The following is a 15,586-nucleotide window of genomic DNA, read 5'->3' on the forward strand; positions in this document are numbered from 1 at the left end:
CACTAAAATACACTTCTATTTCGCTAGTCTACTTTACCAATGTTATTGCTTGTAGTCTTTTCGTTAATACTTTTTATAGATAAATATTTTCATATAACGAAAATTTTCTAACTATTGTTTAACTCATTTTGATGGAACTTAGTGAAATTATATAAAAAAAATTAAACAGAGTGATAAATTCTGATTAAAATATGCATAATAACACGTTTTATCATAAACACAGTACAGTAATGTAAAGAAAGTCCAATAAGGTCAAGGGTCACTGATAATACACGATTTCGATAAACACTTGGAATGATTGTTCCGTAAAAGAAACTTAGATTTTTCTTTATTTCCAGGCAGTGGCGTAACTACAAAAGGCTTCCTCCCTGAATAAAGAGTAATTTGGCTTCTAAATTTATTACCCTATAATTGTAATTACGATTCTGGCTGATTAACATCATTATATTAACAGAATAGCGCATTCGCCATTTCGTTCAAATAAATTAAATTGTATATCTCTCCATATTTGGCTATTTCTAAGTTTATCAGGCCCTTCGTCTCCCCTCTTCCACCACAACATTTGTGGGGGCTGCGGGGGCATACTTACGCCACCGTCTCTAATTTATGATATGTGCAGTTATATTAAATTTCAAGCAACGTGTTCAAAGGCAAGAATATTTTATTTTAAAAATATTATCATTGTATTTATATTCCCCATCAACCATATAAGTATTTACGTAACCTTATTACCTTCTCTTGCATCAATGCTGCAACCATAAATTTTGCTTCCATAAATTCCATAAATCTCTTACGATTACAAGATTTGGAGAGAAGGTGTAACTAATAAAAATAAGTTATCCTTAGCTATTACAGATAATTACTATTATATTTAAGCGAAGCAGCAGTTTTTCAGGGTACAGATGGTTTCAAATCTTTGAGTACTTCATAACTGATTGTGTACATCGATGGTGAAAAAACAACTTAGAACGACGGTTTACTGTGGGATTTCACTTTAAAACACAAAATAAAATTAAATATTTTTTCGGTTAGTCTTCTTCAAATTTAGCATTATTATGAACATGTTTGTTTCTTTTAATACAGTCATGTACACGAGGAGATTCACAAAATGTAGGTGTAATTCGAGATTTTTCATTTCAATAAATATTCAACGAATAACCAACACTCAAACAAGCTTAAATTTGTGTAGAATGTTTTTGATCCTATTTAAGGCGTAGATTTCAACGATGTCAGTTATTTATGCCACATGGAAGCGTTTGAGATCTGGTAGAGACCTATTTTCTTCATTGTGGCTATATGGTACTTGCTTACCCATGGCTGCCTTTTGACATGCTTTGTACGTAATAGGGGTGCTTGGTTAGTGTCTGTTTGGTCGTTGGTTGGGGAGCTAGTAAATCCTAATTAATAAGGGTATTAGCTTGATTATGAAATGCATGGTCTTGACATTGAAAGGCCCTAATGAAGAAATTTGCTTGTAAATGCTTTTGGTGTTCCCTAATGCTGTTAATATTTACTACATGTAATATGTCCTTGACGGACGTAGCTGAAAGTACATCCCCACACTAATCTTAAGCAAGTGGTTTGTATCTTTCAATGCAGTTAACTGCGTAATACTCTTCTGATAGTTATCAATAGTACATAATCCAGAATGATACATTTAAGCGTTCAGTAAAGCATAAATAGTGTTGCTATTCAGGTCCATTTTCTTCTGTAACTTCTATTGTTATCTTCGTTATCTCTGGATAACATGGTATTAATATGGCTAATGAAACTGAATTGCCCGTTAAAGACTGCGTCAATGCACTTCAATGCTATTCCCAGAGGGATGGCAGTGCCTACAAATGATAGTTTGTCATTATCAATAAGTCTGTTATTCAGTGTGCAGATTATGACTGTAATTTTAGCAGTAGTGTTCAACATTCCAGTGTCTTTGCAACATTTCTTCTCCATACTAAAGGTTGGTTGGATCTTGATTCAAATTTCGGCTTTGCCAGAGTCTCTGCTGCACACCAGAATTCCATCAGCAAAGGTTAACATGTAGCATCTGATTAGAATAATAAGGTGAACTAGATCCATGGTGTAAATATTGAGGCATATTGGTTTTAATATAATCCGTTTTCATTGCTGATGTATTTTCTTGATCGCATATTCCAGAGATTCACTCGTCACAATATTGTAACAATACAATATTGTAAGTCCTATGATTCGGGTGGTTTAACACCGAGATTTATCTTACAAGTAAACAAGTCACTGTTTTAGATTTAATGTCTTTTACTTGTACTGAGTGAGCTAACTCTAACATTAATTCTATGTTTAATTAATTTCTGTATTCGTATTTATAATTAAACTCACAATAACCCCAACTGTAAGCAAAACTAAATATGATATCCATAACTAACACATAGTGACAAGCCTAAATTAACATGGTATATAACAAAAACGAAAATAAAACTCACTCTGTACCTAAAATGATAACATGTAGTGAGCGTACACTGTTGGAAATACTGCATGATATCTAAATTAAACACCTGGCACATTAGTACAAAACAAAATATTAAATATGAAGCACCCATTTTTCACCTTCTGAGTATACGGTATCAAACAGAATATAATGTGGTTCCTATGTCAATCGAGAGCATAAAGATCCCTTAGTATACAAAACAATGTAATCTAGCTTAAATAAATACAACAAACTCATTAAGGCACCAGCAATACTTAATAAATTAGCCATGCTCACTGCAAGTAACAAGTATGGTAAATAAAGTTTACCACATAGTTAAAGAGTGAGCAAAATATAAGTTTTGAAACTATTCTTTCCTTTAAGCACCACGTCATCTAAAACTACGTTTACTGAACTCAAACACAAAATGCACTGAAAAACGACAATAAATCTTAGTTTTATTTTCACTTTTGTTTAACGCACAATGGAACTTAATACGAGACCTATATCTCCAAAATGTATCTTTATTAGCTCAATATTTCGCTTTTATAGCGTTATCGATATCCTACGAATTCACTAATTCAGTTGTAGCTAACTTGGAACAATACACATACAACAGGAGATATAGTTCGTTGTTTTATTTATCCTATTAAAAATATAAGTTTTATAAACCCAACAAACACGTTAGGTTAGTAATCTATTTTTGCTTCAGTTTTCGACATTCAGTTTCCGTAACGTAATGTCAAAACAATTTCCTTTTATTACGTACATTTTACAATATTAACGTAGGTTTAATAACAAATGCTATTCATAAATTTAACAAATATTATTAATAAATCTTAAGTCAGGTACGAAGGGAAATGTCGTAAAGTTAACTTATAATAATAAAAAATGCAAGTGGCTTTTTTAATTCTCTCTATTGAAGAAGTTTTAATATCTATACACAATAATGTGTTAGTTTACGATTATGTGTTTAATATTCATTTGATAGTGGTCCAATAGAAATATATTAGTTAAAATACAATATACAATAACAGTTATGAGAATAGTTACTAAAATATCCTACAATAATTAGAATTAGTCATAACTAGTGTTAAATATGAGACGCAGAGAATATATAAAAATACTTCTATAACCACTCTGCCTTAGATTATAAGTTGGGTATAATCGTTGTTAGCGGTGTTTTCAGCCCTTATCCTAAGAAAACCTAAAACGTTTAGTTCTACTTGGAGAATCACTTATTACTGAAGCAGAATTGTCTCATGTAAAGCTTCATGTAACGTGCCAATTACATTTGGTGAAAGTTGCTATTACTATGTACTAAATTTAACGTGATCTATAAAATCTATCTACTACTTAAATAACTGAGATACTTATTCAGCAGAACAGATCTAATAATAGGCAAAAATAAAAGTGTTAAAATAGGTGTACAGTGATGAAAAGTATTATTTTTGTAAAGGTGTAATTTTTTCATTTATTAACAGGAAATCCCTCTATGTAATGGTGAAATGCTTTGGTGACTAAGCATATAAGCGACTGACAGTTCTGGGACCAGAACTTGAACCAAGGACCTCTTACTGACAAAGAAATAGCCGGACTAATGAGCACTAGTAATTGTAGAAATTCTAAAAGCACTTCTAAATGTACAGACGCTAAAAAACACAATTTCTGTCTTTATATTGTATCACTTGCACAATGTGGGCAGAAAAAGCTATTTTTCCCAGTAGGTTTATTTGTTTTTGAATTTCACGCAAAGCTACATCAGAGGTATCTTCGCTAACCGTCCCTAATTTAGCAGTGTAAGACTAGAGGGAAGGCAGCTAGTTATCACCACCCACCGCCAGCTCTTGGGCTACTCTTTTACCAATGAATGGTAAAAGTGACCGTCACATTATAACGCCCCCGCGGCTGAAAGGGCGAGTATGTTTGGTGCGACGGGGATTCGAAACCGTGACCCTTAGATTAGGAGTCGAGTGCCTTAACCGCTTGGCCATGCCGGGCCTCTCAGTAAGTAAATATGCTAAAAATTATAGGTGTAATAATACAAACAATTCTCAAAAAACATATATATACTTGCTAATACTAAATAACAAATAAATCATATTTTATAAAATAGTGACACATATCTTTATACATTTATATGATAAAAACTTCCCTTCTTTCATCTTATATAAACGTACGTATAAAATATTCGATTACCGCTCATTTCTATACTTCACAGAGTATTTCAGTACAATATATAACAAAAATGACCTGTAGATAATCTTGGAAAATGACAAGAGGCTGTTCCACGTACATTAATGGTGGTCATGATGCACGTGATGATATACTTGAGATATATTTCATGTCAGCTGTTCTTGAGAGGACCATTTTGCATTAGATTTTCATATATTAATGTAAAGCAAGTTTCGTGGAAAGGTCAACCGTTTTAACGTAACAGAGTTCTTAGTAACTGAGCTGTATATTCTTAAGAGTTATTATTTAGATATATAAGCAACTCTATACATCAAACAGACATACATGCATATGAATCTGAGAACAGAAGTTCAATAAATAAAATATTGGATAAATAGATAGAATGAAGTAGCTCGGGTGAACAGGTAGAATGAAGTACAATGGATAAATGGATTGTATATTATGCTATGGTAATTTATATAAGTGGAGTAATTGTAACAGACTAAGTAACTTTTCTCTTGTTCTGTTATTGATTTAGTTTGTTTTTGTTGCTAGCCAGATGCTATAATTTTTTCAACAGAGTTTCTTGTAGTGACAGCTGAAACTAAATTTAGATTAAATGAAGGAAAAATACATAGTCCGACAACATTTGTTTGCTACTAGATATATAAACACAAGCGCTTAAAAATCAAAAGGATAATTTTAAATTATTTATAGCTCGCCGAGGCTGAGTGAACTTTGTTTACCATCCTTGAGCATCCTAGTGTAGCATTCCAGTAGTTGTAGCACCTGGTAATGCAAGGATAACTTGGTGAGACGTTGTAAGCATCGATATTATACTCTGTGTATTCGATATTAAAAATGTTTAAGTAAACTTCCACTAATGAGTTGCATAAGGTGCTGTTCCAGATAACCATATGACACTGGCTTGCTGTTACGCTAAACTTCGAAACCTTGGCACAGAAAGAAACCAGAAACACCTTATTTCATCACACACGCTTGTAAATCTTTAAATAGCTAAAGGGTATTTGGTTCAAATACTGTGTCTAGGGAGCTGGAGTCACATATAGTTGCTCGTATACGAAATATAAATGACTAGAAGGATTTCTCAAACTCTGGTCACAGCATCAAAACTAGGTTTCCTATTAAATATTTCGGTTGCAAGCAATCTCTCTTCGTTACTTTGATGTATTAAATTGATATTTTGAGTTATTACAAATGTTTTGTTGAACTGCGTCAAGGTGGTGATCCACGTCTCTATTTTGTTATGTGGATGTTTTAAATGCAGAAATCATTTGATAAATGTTTTAATATGATATAATGTGCAGATTTGTAGTCCACAAATTGGCTTCTGGAATGTTTCAACGATAATTTCCTTTTAATGTTACGTTTATTTTGAGTGAAATTCTTTTATTTCATAAATAGATCAAATATATGAAACACAAATGTTTAAAAAATACGTAATTCCAGTCAATTATTTTGTACGTATAAACGTGTAAGGCTTATTAACATTAAACTGAGACAGCGGGTTAATGTTTCTTCTCCTATGTATGTGTGAACGGTATGACTCGAAAACTAACTGTTAATTTGGTTTTGAATCAAATTTTGTAGTAAAGACGAATGTCATCTAAGAGCTAATGATTAGCTTCCAGTCTATAAAGGTCACTCTGGTTTCAGTCACGTAACTCAAAATATTTTGTCTGATTTTGGTCACATGTCATACAAAGGTTGAATTATTCTCAAGGACCAATTGAGTAGTTTGTCGTAAATGTATATTAAAGGTTAAGGTCGCATGCACAGTTAACCATATTCTTTGTAATGGTATCAAATTGGGAATTTGAAAAACAGTAAAAGCCAAACTATGGGAGAGAATTTTTACTCCCAGATCTGCATTTTTCGGAATATACTCTTATGTTTGTTGATGCAAAAAAGGAAACCGTTGAGGTTTTGTACTCTATTAGAGCATTTCTGGTTCTAATTATATTATATTGTGAGTTCAGCCTGAATGATGAAATTGTTGCACATTCAAATATGAAACTGAACCGTAGCATGTTATCCCTGAATGGGTTATTGAAATATCTGATGGATCATTTCATAACCAGAATTTAATGTTTTATACAGAATATATTCAGCTAAGAGTTACAATTCCAATTTTTTAGGATAACCATTTGTGAAAATTTTTACTTTCGTTTTTACTCGCCAACGTTTTAACTCAGTGGCAGACCAGAAGACATGAATTAATCTCATTCGTGGTTAACTGAATTTTAACTTGAAAGAAGTAGCGAACTATAAAAATAAATAAATACATTTTTAAGTTATAATTATTTGGTTAAGCTGCACGTGAGTGTTAACAAAAATTCCTTTCTCATTCTGATATAGGATGACCAGCGGACGTATGGTTGTGAAATTTCGAATTATAAATATAGAATACTCACAGTTTATAAATTATGAGTATTTATTCTTGGAAAACTTATTTGAAATTATGTACGTTTACGTTTATACATCTTAAACCAAGCAAGTGTAAGACAAATGTTTAAAAATGAGCAAGAAAAACCATTTTTTGTTAGTTATGGCATTGAGCAGTATCTGACATATTAAAAATGAAGAGCTATTGGCTATTGCTTTTGTAATGTTTACAAGTCATTACTCACAATTTATTTTCTACCGATCCTGAGTCTTTTAAATGTTATTTCTAAAATCCCCTAAACATTAATTCTGGATCAATAGAATCCTGTCACAATGAACGGAAGCTCCCGCTATACAAAAGGCCGCAACAGATCAGTCATAGGTAGGTTACATTATGTCACCTTCTTAATGGCCTTTGAAGTCTCAACGCCTAAGGTAGCAATAAATAAAGTGAAACTCCACAAATATTTAATTTCGTCCATGGAGTTATGTGCACGCTAATGATAAACGTTTACACATTTCTACTGACTAATGTTTAAACTTCTGCTACGCAGTTTTCCGTGTTGTTGTTTGTTGTTCTTTTTTGTAAATGTGTACCAAAATATTGTTTTCCTCACCAAGAAATTGATTTATAAACATCTGTAGTGACATTTATGGCATTAGCGAAAAGGTCAGAAAATCAGGTGTAATATTCGGAATGATCTAACCCCTTCATCCTTATTTTTCCAAACATGTGGCTGTCAGTGCTCAGCAATGCAGTTCATTCAAGTTCTCCATTTACATTATTAATTTGTTTCTTTTTCTTTCAGAGAAAACAAAGAAACTTAAGTCAATTTAATTCTCTATCTTATCTGTGTTTAGCTGCAGAGTATAATATCCGAGGTTCAAACCGTGATGTACTTAAATACCCTCTTATAAGATGGATGTTTTATAAAATGAAAGTCAAGCCAGTCATTCGCTTTGAAGAGTCAGGTAAAGCTCTCGTGTTGTTGACTAATAGTCTTCTCTCTGGTCAATAGCTGAAAGGTAGAGAGGACTATATCTGAGTCCGAAGGGTTGCTAACATATATGTATATAGCTGTTTAGTCCATGAGCGCATAAGGTTTTGGACTGGAAATACTAGTCTTTCTATCGACTATAATATTATGTTGTTTTAGACCATAATGATTTTCCCTGAAAGTACGACTATCAACTTTTTAACTTAAATTACTGTCATTTTCAATATCTATCACGTTTTTCGAGACGCTTCGAATTTTTCCAAAGGGTTTATTGGATTCTAGTATTAAAGGCAGATATATAATTGAAGCCTAATATAGTTAGGCTTAAATGATCAACATTAGTTATTACTCCTTTACACTTTCAAGCCATCTAAAACTTGCCTCGTGACCAAAAACTTAATTTTGACCTTTGGACTACCTCTAATCACCAAACTAGCAATAAGTTCCCAGAGATCGATGTCCAAAGTGAAAGAAAATTATGGTTTCTTATTTCTTGTTTCTTATCGATCTTCTGCTACTTAATGTATAAACAAACATGTGTAAGTTATCAATGTCAACATATAAATGATTCCCTAAAAATAATTAAAACTGATACCTTAAATTACTATTTGTAATTAAAATCACTCTCATAATAAATTCACCATATCTTGGAGTGCAAGGAACTCTCGTGGATATTTTTATTTGGCAGATATTAGACAATATTTCACATAAAACAAAAGAGCTTGGTATAACTCAGTAGTTAGCCTGCCCGGAAAATGAATCCGAAGGTTCAGAGCTTCGATCCCGTTGCCGCAAAATACCCACTTCGCACTGTGAAGCGGTGAGGGCGCTATAAGCGTGAAAATCAAATAGCACTATTCGATTACACAGGAAAAGCTCAAGTGTTGACGGTAAGCACTGTCAACAATCTGCCTTCTGTCTATTCCACTGGTTTAAAATTAAGAACAGTAATGTGTAGGTAGCCTTTATGTAGATTTTCTAAACCAAACAAATATTTCCATATACTTTCTAGTAAGTCAAGTGTGATATGCAAAATCGTCTTTTTTTACAACTTAGCAATTATTATAGCTTTGGAATAAGTAGTTAGCATTTAAATGTAACATATGAAGTCTTTCAGTTGTGACGGGCGTGGCCTTGTATTAGTGCTCCGAGATTTGAGTAGCAATATGTTATTGGACACTATCCACAACTTCAGTGGCTTGGCGTTATAACTAGCAATAGAAATATCGCTACTCGATTAGGAGTAACTGTGTTACAGGCGTCAGGTGCTCATCACTTTAACATTAGGGATGGCTATATTTGAACTCTGGTTCTTTGACTGGCTATTTAGCTTATACGTCTCACAAAGTACCGCTCAGGTTAAAGGAGCATCGAAATAACAAACACAAGTTACTTCTCGCGCGGCCTGGCATGGCCAAGCGCGTAAGGCGTGCGACTCGTAATCTGAGGGTCGCGGGTTCGCCCCCGCGTCGCGCTAAACATGCTCGCCCTCCCAGCCGTGGGGGTATATAATGTGACGGTCAATCCCACTATTCGTTTGTAAAAGAGTAGCCCAAGAGTTAGCGGTGGGTGGTGATGACTAGCTGCCTTCCCTCTAGTCTTACACTGCTAAATTAGGGACGGCTAGCACAGATAGCCCTCGAGTAGCTTTGTGCGAAATTCCAAAACAAACAAATACTTCTCGCGCACGATAATATTTAAGGAAAACTCTTGATGAACTAAGATGATTTTGTTTTGTTAGAATATATTTCCACTTTTAAAATATCTTACATATTCCTATTTCTCATTGTAAAATATAGATGCTTCACTCTACTCTTTAACTTGCAGTAGAGAATATAGTTATTCACTCTACTATTTAACTTGCGGTATAAAGTACAGTTATTTACTTTACTGTTTAACTTGCAGTATATAATATGATTATTCACTTTATTTTTGCAAGAGAGGCATCTGCCTATGTTTCAAAGATTTATGATAAAAGTTAAATTAGGTTTTGTAAATAACGCTTTGTTAATTAAAGTTTACTGTTGTTGATAGCTGAGCATGGGATATTAAACACGAACACGAAAATTAAAGTTTTTGATTTTCAGTATAGCTCAAAGTATTTATATATCTGCTTTTGCAGTAGCTCTTTGTCAGTTCATAACAAATCGCTACTATGTAGCTCAGTGGCAGGTCTAGCAGGATTCTGTGTAGCTGTGTGATTAACAAAAAACACATCATAACAAATTTAGTTCGATGCTATATAATCGTACGAAGTTTACATTTCCATTATAACGAATATATATATACATGGACCGAAATCTCACATAAAAAACTCAATAACTCTAAAACTGGGCATAAACTTGCCCCCAGTGAGTCAGCGGTAAGAGCGGTAAGTCTGAGGAGTTATAACTCTGAAAATCGGGTTTCGATACCCGTGGCTGGCAGAGCACAGATGACCTATTGTGTGGCATTATGCTTGAAAACCAACAAGCAGGCATTAAACATTATCAACACAAGACATGGTGAAAGTGTGAATACGATAAACATTACACAAGAAATACGCACTTGAAATAAACCTTACACCAACTACAGAAGCATATAAAAGGTATAACCTTAACAGTATGGAACTACACTCATAGCACAAAAAAGCGACATGCCTTGTTTATTCAATATCTGCTAAACTTTGCCTAACATAATAAATTCAGGAAGAGAAGGGAGGGGGGACCTAGAGTCTGTAATACTTCTACCTCCCCTTCTATAACTTAGAGTTATTCAAAAGTTGATTCTCGATGTACGCCGCTTGCAACAGATCAACGTTAAAGAGACATTGTATCTTCCAGGTAGCAAAAACTTTATCTAAATAGTACCATTCATTAAGCTATTTATGTGTTAATATTTCTTTTTAGTTGTAACTTCTTACATGTGGTATTTCCTGAGCTTTAATGTATAAAAATTCAGCAATACTAGTTCACAAAACTGTGTATTATTTCCTTTTATCCTTTCATTTTGTAAATCAGTTACGTAACGCAGCGTAGTTAAACAAACACAAATGATGATAGAGTTCTGTATTTGACAAACACTGTTAATTGCTCTTAATCATTTATTCCACTGTTTGTTTGTACGTTGAATTATGCGCAAAGTTACACAACTTGTTCGTCCCTAAATTTGATGATATATTAATACGTTCTATTGTTACTACATATCTAAATGATTAAATCTTGAAAAATACTGGTTGGCATCAGATGTCACACTGTTAAACAAAGTATTACATACGACCCCAAGTCATTATTTACGGTCACTTGTGAGAATGTCAGTAAACCACCCCATTGAACTACTTTGTGAACAAAAGTAAGCCGATCCTAGCCACAAATAAATAAATAAGTACACTGTACTTTTAATGATATAAATTTTGCAAGCAGAAAATTTTGAACAAGTAAGTAGAAGTAAAATATTTTTTTCAGTATTGATATTTTTAATAAATTTATATTCTAAAAGCTTGAAGTAAACTTTATCTGGTGCTAATGAAAGATTGTTTCTATTTTCAGTGTGATTTTTATTAAGGCCCCGTTGTTTTTTTCTTTCTGATGTGAAGCTCCACAGGTCTAAAACGTTTGAGAACTCCTGACCTAACACATCAATTCTATTGATTGGTTGGTTAACATTTAATGGCTCGAAGCTACTAGACTATCTGAGCTAAAAAACAACTGGTATAAAATCAAAAGGTAAAATACTATAAGAAGTAAAGTAAGTCAAGTTAAAAACAAAACAAAGCCCAAAAATCAAGTAAAAAAGTAAATAGAAAAGCCAATGTTAGGGATAAGCCCGTAGAAAATACATGGTTAAAATGGTGTCGCCGCTTACACTCGTAACGACGGTAGGACCGTAAAACGTGAACTGTTGTTACTTGCGTGTCACAAAGTTCACACACTTCCACATAAAAGAAAACGATAACTTAATAAACTTACAAATGCATAGTTTTGTCAAGACAACTTCCAACCTCCGATATTTATGAAATGTAGGTAGCTAAAAAAACAACAACAACAGTAAGATTAATCTGGAAAAGCTTCTTCTGAATGCCGATATCGCAAGCTATACAGGAAAACTGAATTGAAAAGGGAAAAGTAGACCAGTCGTTTCTGAATAGCGACGAGAAAAGGGTGTAAAATGATATTAAGAGACTCCAGGACCAATAGAAAGCCAAGAGAGGCCATGTAAATTGTACAGTTAGTGTAATGTTTAGCTTCTACATGATCTAAGGCAAGAGTTGTTGCAGGCAAATTGGCAGTGAACACAAAAACTGTAGAGGAGATCCTATGAGTAACCATCAAGCCACAACAAACAATGGCAGAGCCTACAGATTCACTTTATTTCGAACCATCTGTGAAAACGGGGCATAATAATAGTTCAAAAAATGTTCGGCTAAGAGAAGACAGTACTTCCAGTTGATATCATCTGCCTTCTTCAGATAACTCAAGGAAACGTTGGAGGTAAGGTTGTGACGAGCCATGGTGGAATGCACAAATGATCCAATTCAGCAATGTCATCCAGTAACAGACCTTATTTAGCCAGCTGTGCCTGGATAAAAATGTAAAAAAAAGAAATGATAGATCAGCTATTCACATATCCCACAGATGAAGGAAAGAATCTAGGATGCTATGGTAACGATCGAAGCTTGGAAGCATATTGTACAGAAAGTTGCAAATAACAATGGTAAAGAGGAGGTTTTTGGCAAAGTATGGAAAGTCCCCACGCATAGCCAAAACCCCAGATGGTAGACAGAGCTCAGCATCGTAAAGGTAGAGAGAATAGCAAAACCATAAATCAAATACCTATAGTACAACATAGAACATAGGAGAATACGATATATCTTCAACATAGAGCATCAGTCTGCTCCCCTAGAGGTAGAATAGAAGACACAAAGAGAGAATAGCAAAACCACAAATCAAATACCTATAGCACAACATAGAACATAGGAGAATACGATGTCTTCAACATAGAGCATCAGTCTGCTCCCCTAGAGGTAGAAGAGAAGACACAAAGAACGTCCAGTGCCCTTTTGCATTTGATACATAACTTCATGTAAAAAATGAAAGTAAGTTTACAGTCACAAATAAGCTCTAAGAACTTTGCCTTAGAAACCACGGGAAGAAGATCACCAACAAGATAGGGTCAGAGTGTAAACTTCATTGGTGGCAAAAGTGCATGCAAGTGATTTTGAAGAAAGAAACGGTAAAACCATTTTCTGTGGTCCACTTCAACAAGCAACTGAGTCAGGCTGGAGCTGCTGCTCGATAAACCTAACATTCGACGACCGACAAAAAATGTGAAAGTCCTTGACATGTAACATATTTATAACAATATTAGGAGAAACATTTTTTAGGGATAGCATTGATCTTGATATTGAAAAGGATGACACTCATGACACAGCCCTGAGGTACTTCAAGTTCCTGTGTAAAAGAATGGAAAAGGATCGGCCCCATATGGATTTGAAATTATCTGTCAAGCAAAAACATTTTGAATAAAAATGGATAAATGGCCACACTACCCATAGGAGTGCAGGTCCTGCAAAATGCTGTATCTCTACATAGTGTCTTAAGAAAATGGACACAAGACGTTCTCTCCTGAGGAAAACATTCCTTTTCAAGGTTTCAAATCGAATCAGAGGGTCCATGGTCCCAACTCATATACTGCCTCGCCAAGGAAGAGAAATCTTAAGTTCTACTATTTTAAAAGGCGATTATAGTCATAGAAACGATCAGCCCAAAAGGAAAGAGACAATCACACTGCCTGAGACTTGATGGCCAAGAAGGCATAGGGAGAAATAGAAGTAGTAGAGAGATAAGCAAAGTACTTCCCAAGAGTATCGGCGAAGCTCTGTACATCAGCAACTTTCTGGCTGTTCAAGAACAAAATAGAAGTGGATGGAAAGCATTCTTCCTATTGGTCTTCCGAGTCTTCTAGAAATGACTTTGAAACTAACTGATGGTAGAAGCAATGGTGATGGTAAACCTAATCTAAGATTCTTATGAAAGTTAATGTCTTACCTGCCAAGAATAGGCACATGCCCGCTGCAAAGTTATGTGGTTGCAAAAGTAGAATACCTGCAAAACGTATTTCAGGCCTGTTTCTGAGCCTTTTGGCAGGCTGGAGCGCACCATGGAGAAGAATATCGTGGGAAAATGTCGAGGTTTTTGGAATATAACAAACAGCTGCTTCAATAATACAATCAGCTATTGCCTCCACTCAGTCGTAAAGTGTAAAAGTTGTTAAAGAAAGTCATTCGGTTTGCTCCAACTTCCTCTGTGACATACGAATCAGGTATCGACCACGGCCATTCTCCTTCCAAAGGATGAAGAAATGATCACTCCCAAGTGGGTCACTGTCAATCCTCCAAGAAGAATTATAAAAAGTGAAGGGAAACAGATAGTTAGATCAATAGCAGTAAAATACTGAAAAAGATAGGCAGCAGCTGTTTTATAAGAGCATTAAGGTCTGATTGATCGTAAATATCTCCGTGAGAGAAATAGAAAGAACAAATAGTTGTGGCGACAAACTTCAATGGTGTATCGAGTGGCACAACCAAGGTGGATACATGGTGGTCAACCTGTAGTGCCACATCTCCAAAAATTTGACTATCATACAACCTGTCATTACAGTATAAAAAAAAACCACCAAAAGACTATAGTATCACCAGGTCTCAGGAACATTTCCTGTAAGGAGAAACAAGTAGGGTGATAAGAATCGATCAAGCTCTCAATGTCATCCAAATGAGAATGGACACTTCGACAACTTTGCTGTATCAAAGTGGCTCTATATACTATGAGAGGACACACTACAATGCCAAACGAGGGCATTGCACCAACGCCAGTTACAGATACAATGTCTATAACATTCAGTGGAACGCCAAACATTGGTACTCAGTTGACCCTAGGGGAACCACCCCAAGGACACTTATCTACATGAATTAAATACTAAAGCGGTGTGTTCTAGTATCTCAGACACCATTCAACCACCAGAGTGGATAATCAAATCACAGAGGAGGTAAACTGAAATTACAGAACCTTCCCTGGAAGGTCCTCTCACCTTGTTCAGGTATCTATATCAAGGGGAAATCAGTTCGATGTTATCATTCGAACCTCTTAACATACCCATGAGTCTTCCTATAATACCGAGTAGTAGCATAGATGGCACAAAACTAAAACAAACTAATTTTAAATACCACTTTATATATGTACGATGTTTATTGCACTCAAAGAACATAAACATCACATTCATTCGTCAAGTTCAAAATATAAGTTGTTTGAATTACAAGTTTGAAAGTGTGGTTGCTATACTATAAAACCAATATAATTAAAAGGAAATTCCGACCTAATTTAGCACAATCACTGTAAAACATGCCTTATACGATATTGCAATAATAGTAATGTGCATACATAGATATACGTCATAGTATCGCTTTATGTAGCTTGTTTCTTGGTACTGTTTGTTTTAATCTTCTTACTGTGATTTATTTTGTTGCTGGGTTTTCTTCACAGCCTGTTGACTTTACGCCAATCGGTGATTGACAGTGAGAAGAATTATAAAA

At 34.5% G+C, this 15,586-nt stretch overlaps 1 protein-coding gene across 2 annotated transcripts in view; it reads left to right on the forward strand.

Annotated features, from left to right (window-relative positions):
• LOC143225225 (uncharacterized) overlaps positions 1 to 15,586 on the forward strand; it is a 49,699-nt gene that overhangs the window by 461 nt on the left and 33,652 nt on the right. Inside the window, exon 2 of one of the 2 annotated variants that reach the window (XM_076454273.1) lies at positions 3,925 to 4,050. The exons of the other annotated variant lie outside the window; for it this stretch is intronic. Coding sequence (XP_076310388.1) covers positions 4,041 to 4,050 — 10 coding nt within the window. The 5' untranslated portion in view covers positions 3,925 to 4,040. The remainder of the gene's footprint in view (positions 1 to 3,924; positions 4,051 to 15,586) is intronic. 2 annotated transcript variants of the gene reach the window in all.

The sequence above is a fragment of the Tachypleus tridentatus genome, chromosome 9 (genome assembly GCF_004210375.1).
Source record: "Tachypleus tridentatus isolate NWPU-2018 chromosome 9, ASM421037v1, whole genome shotgun sequence".
Taxonomy (NCBI): Eukaryota; Metazoa; Arthropoda; class Merostomata; order Xiphosura; family Limulidae; genus Tachypleus; species Tachypleus tridentatus.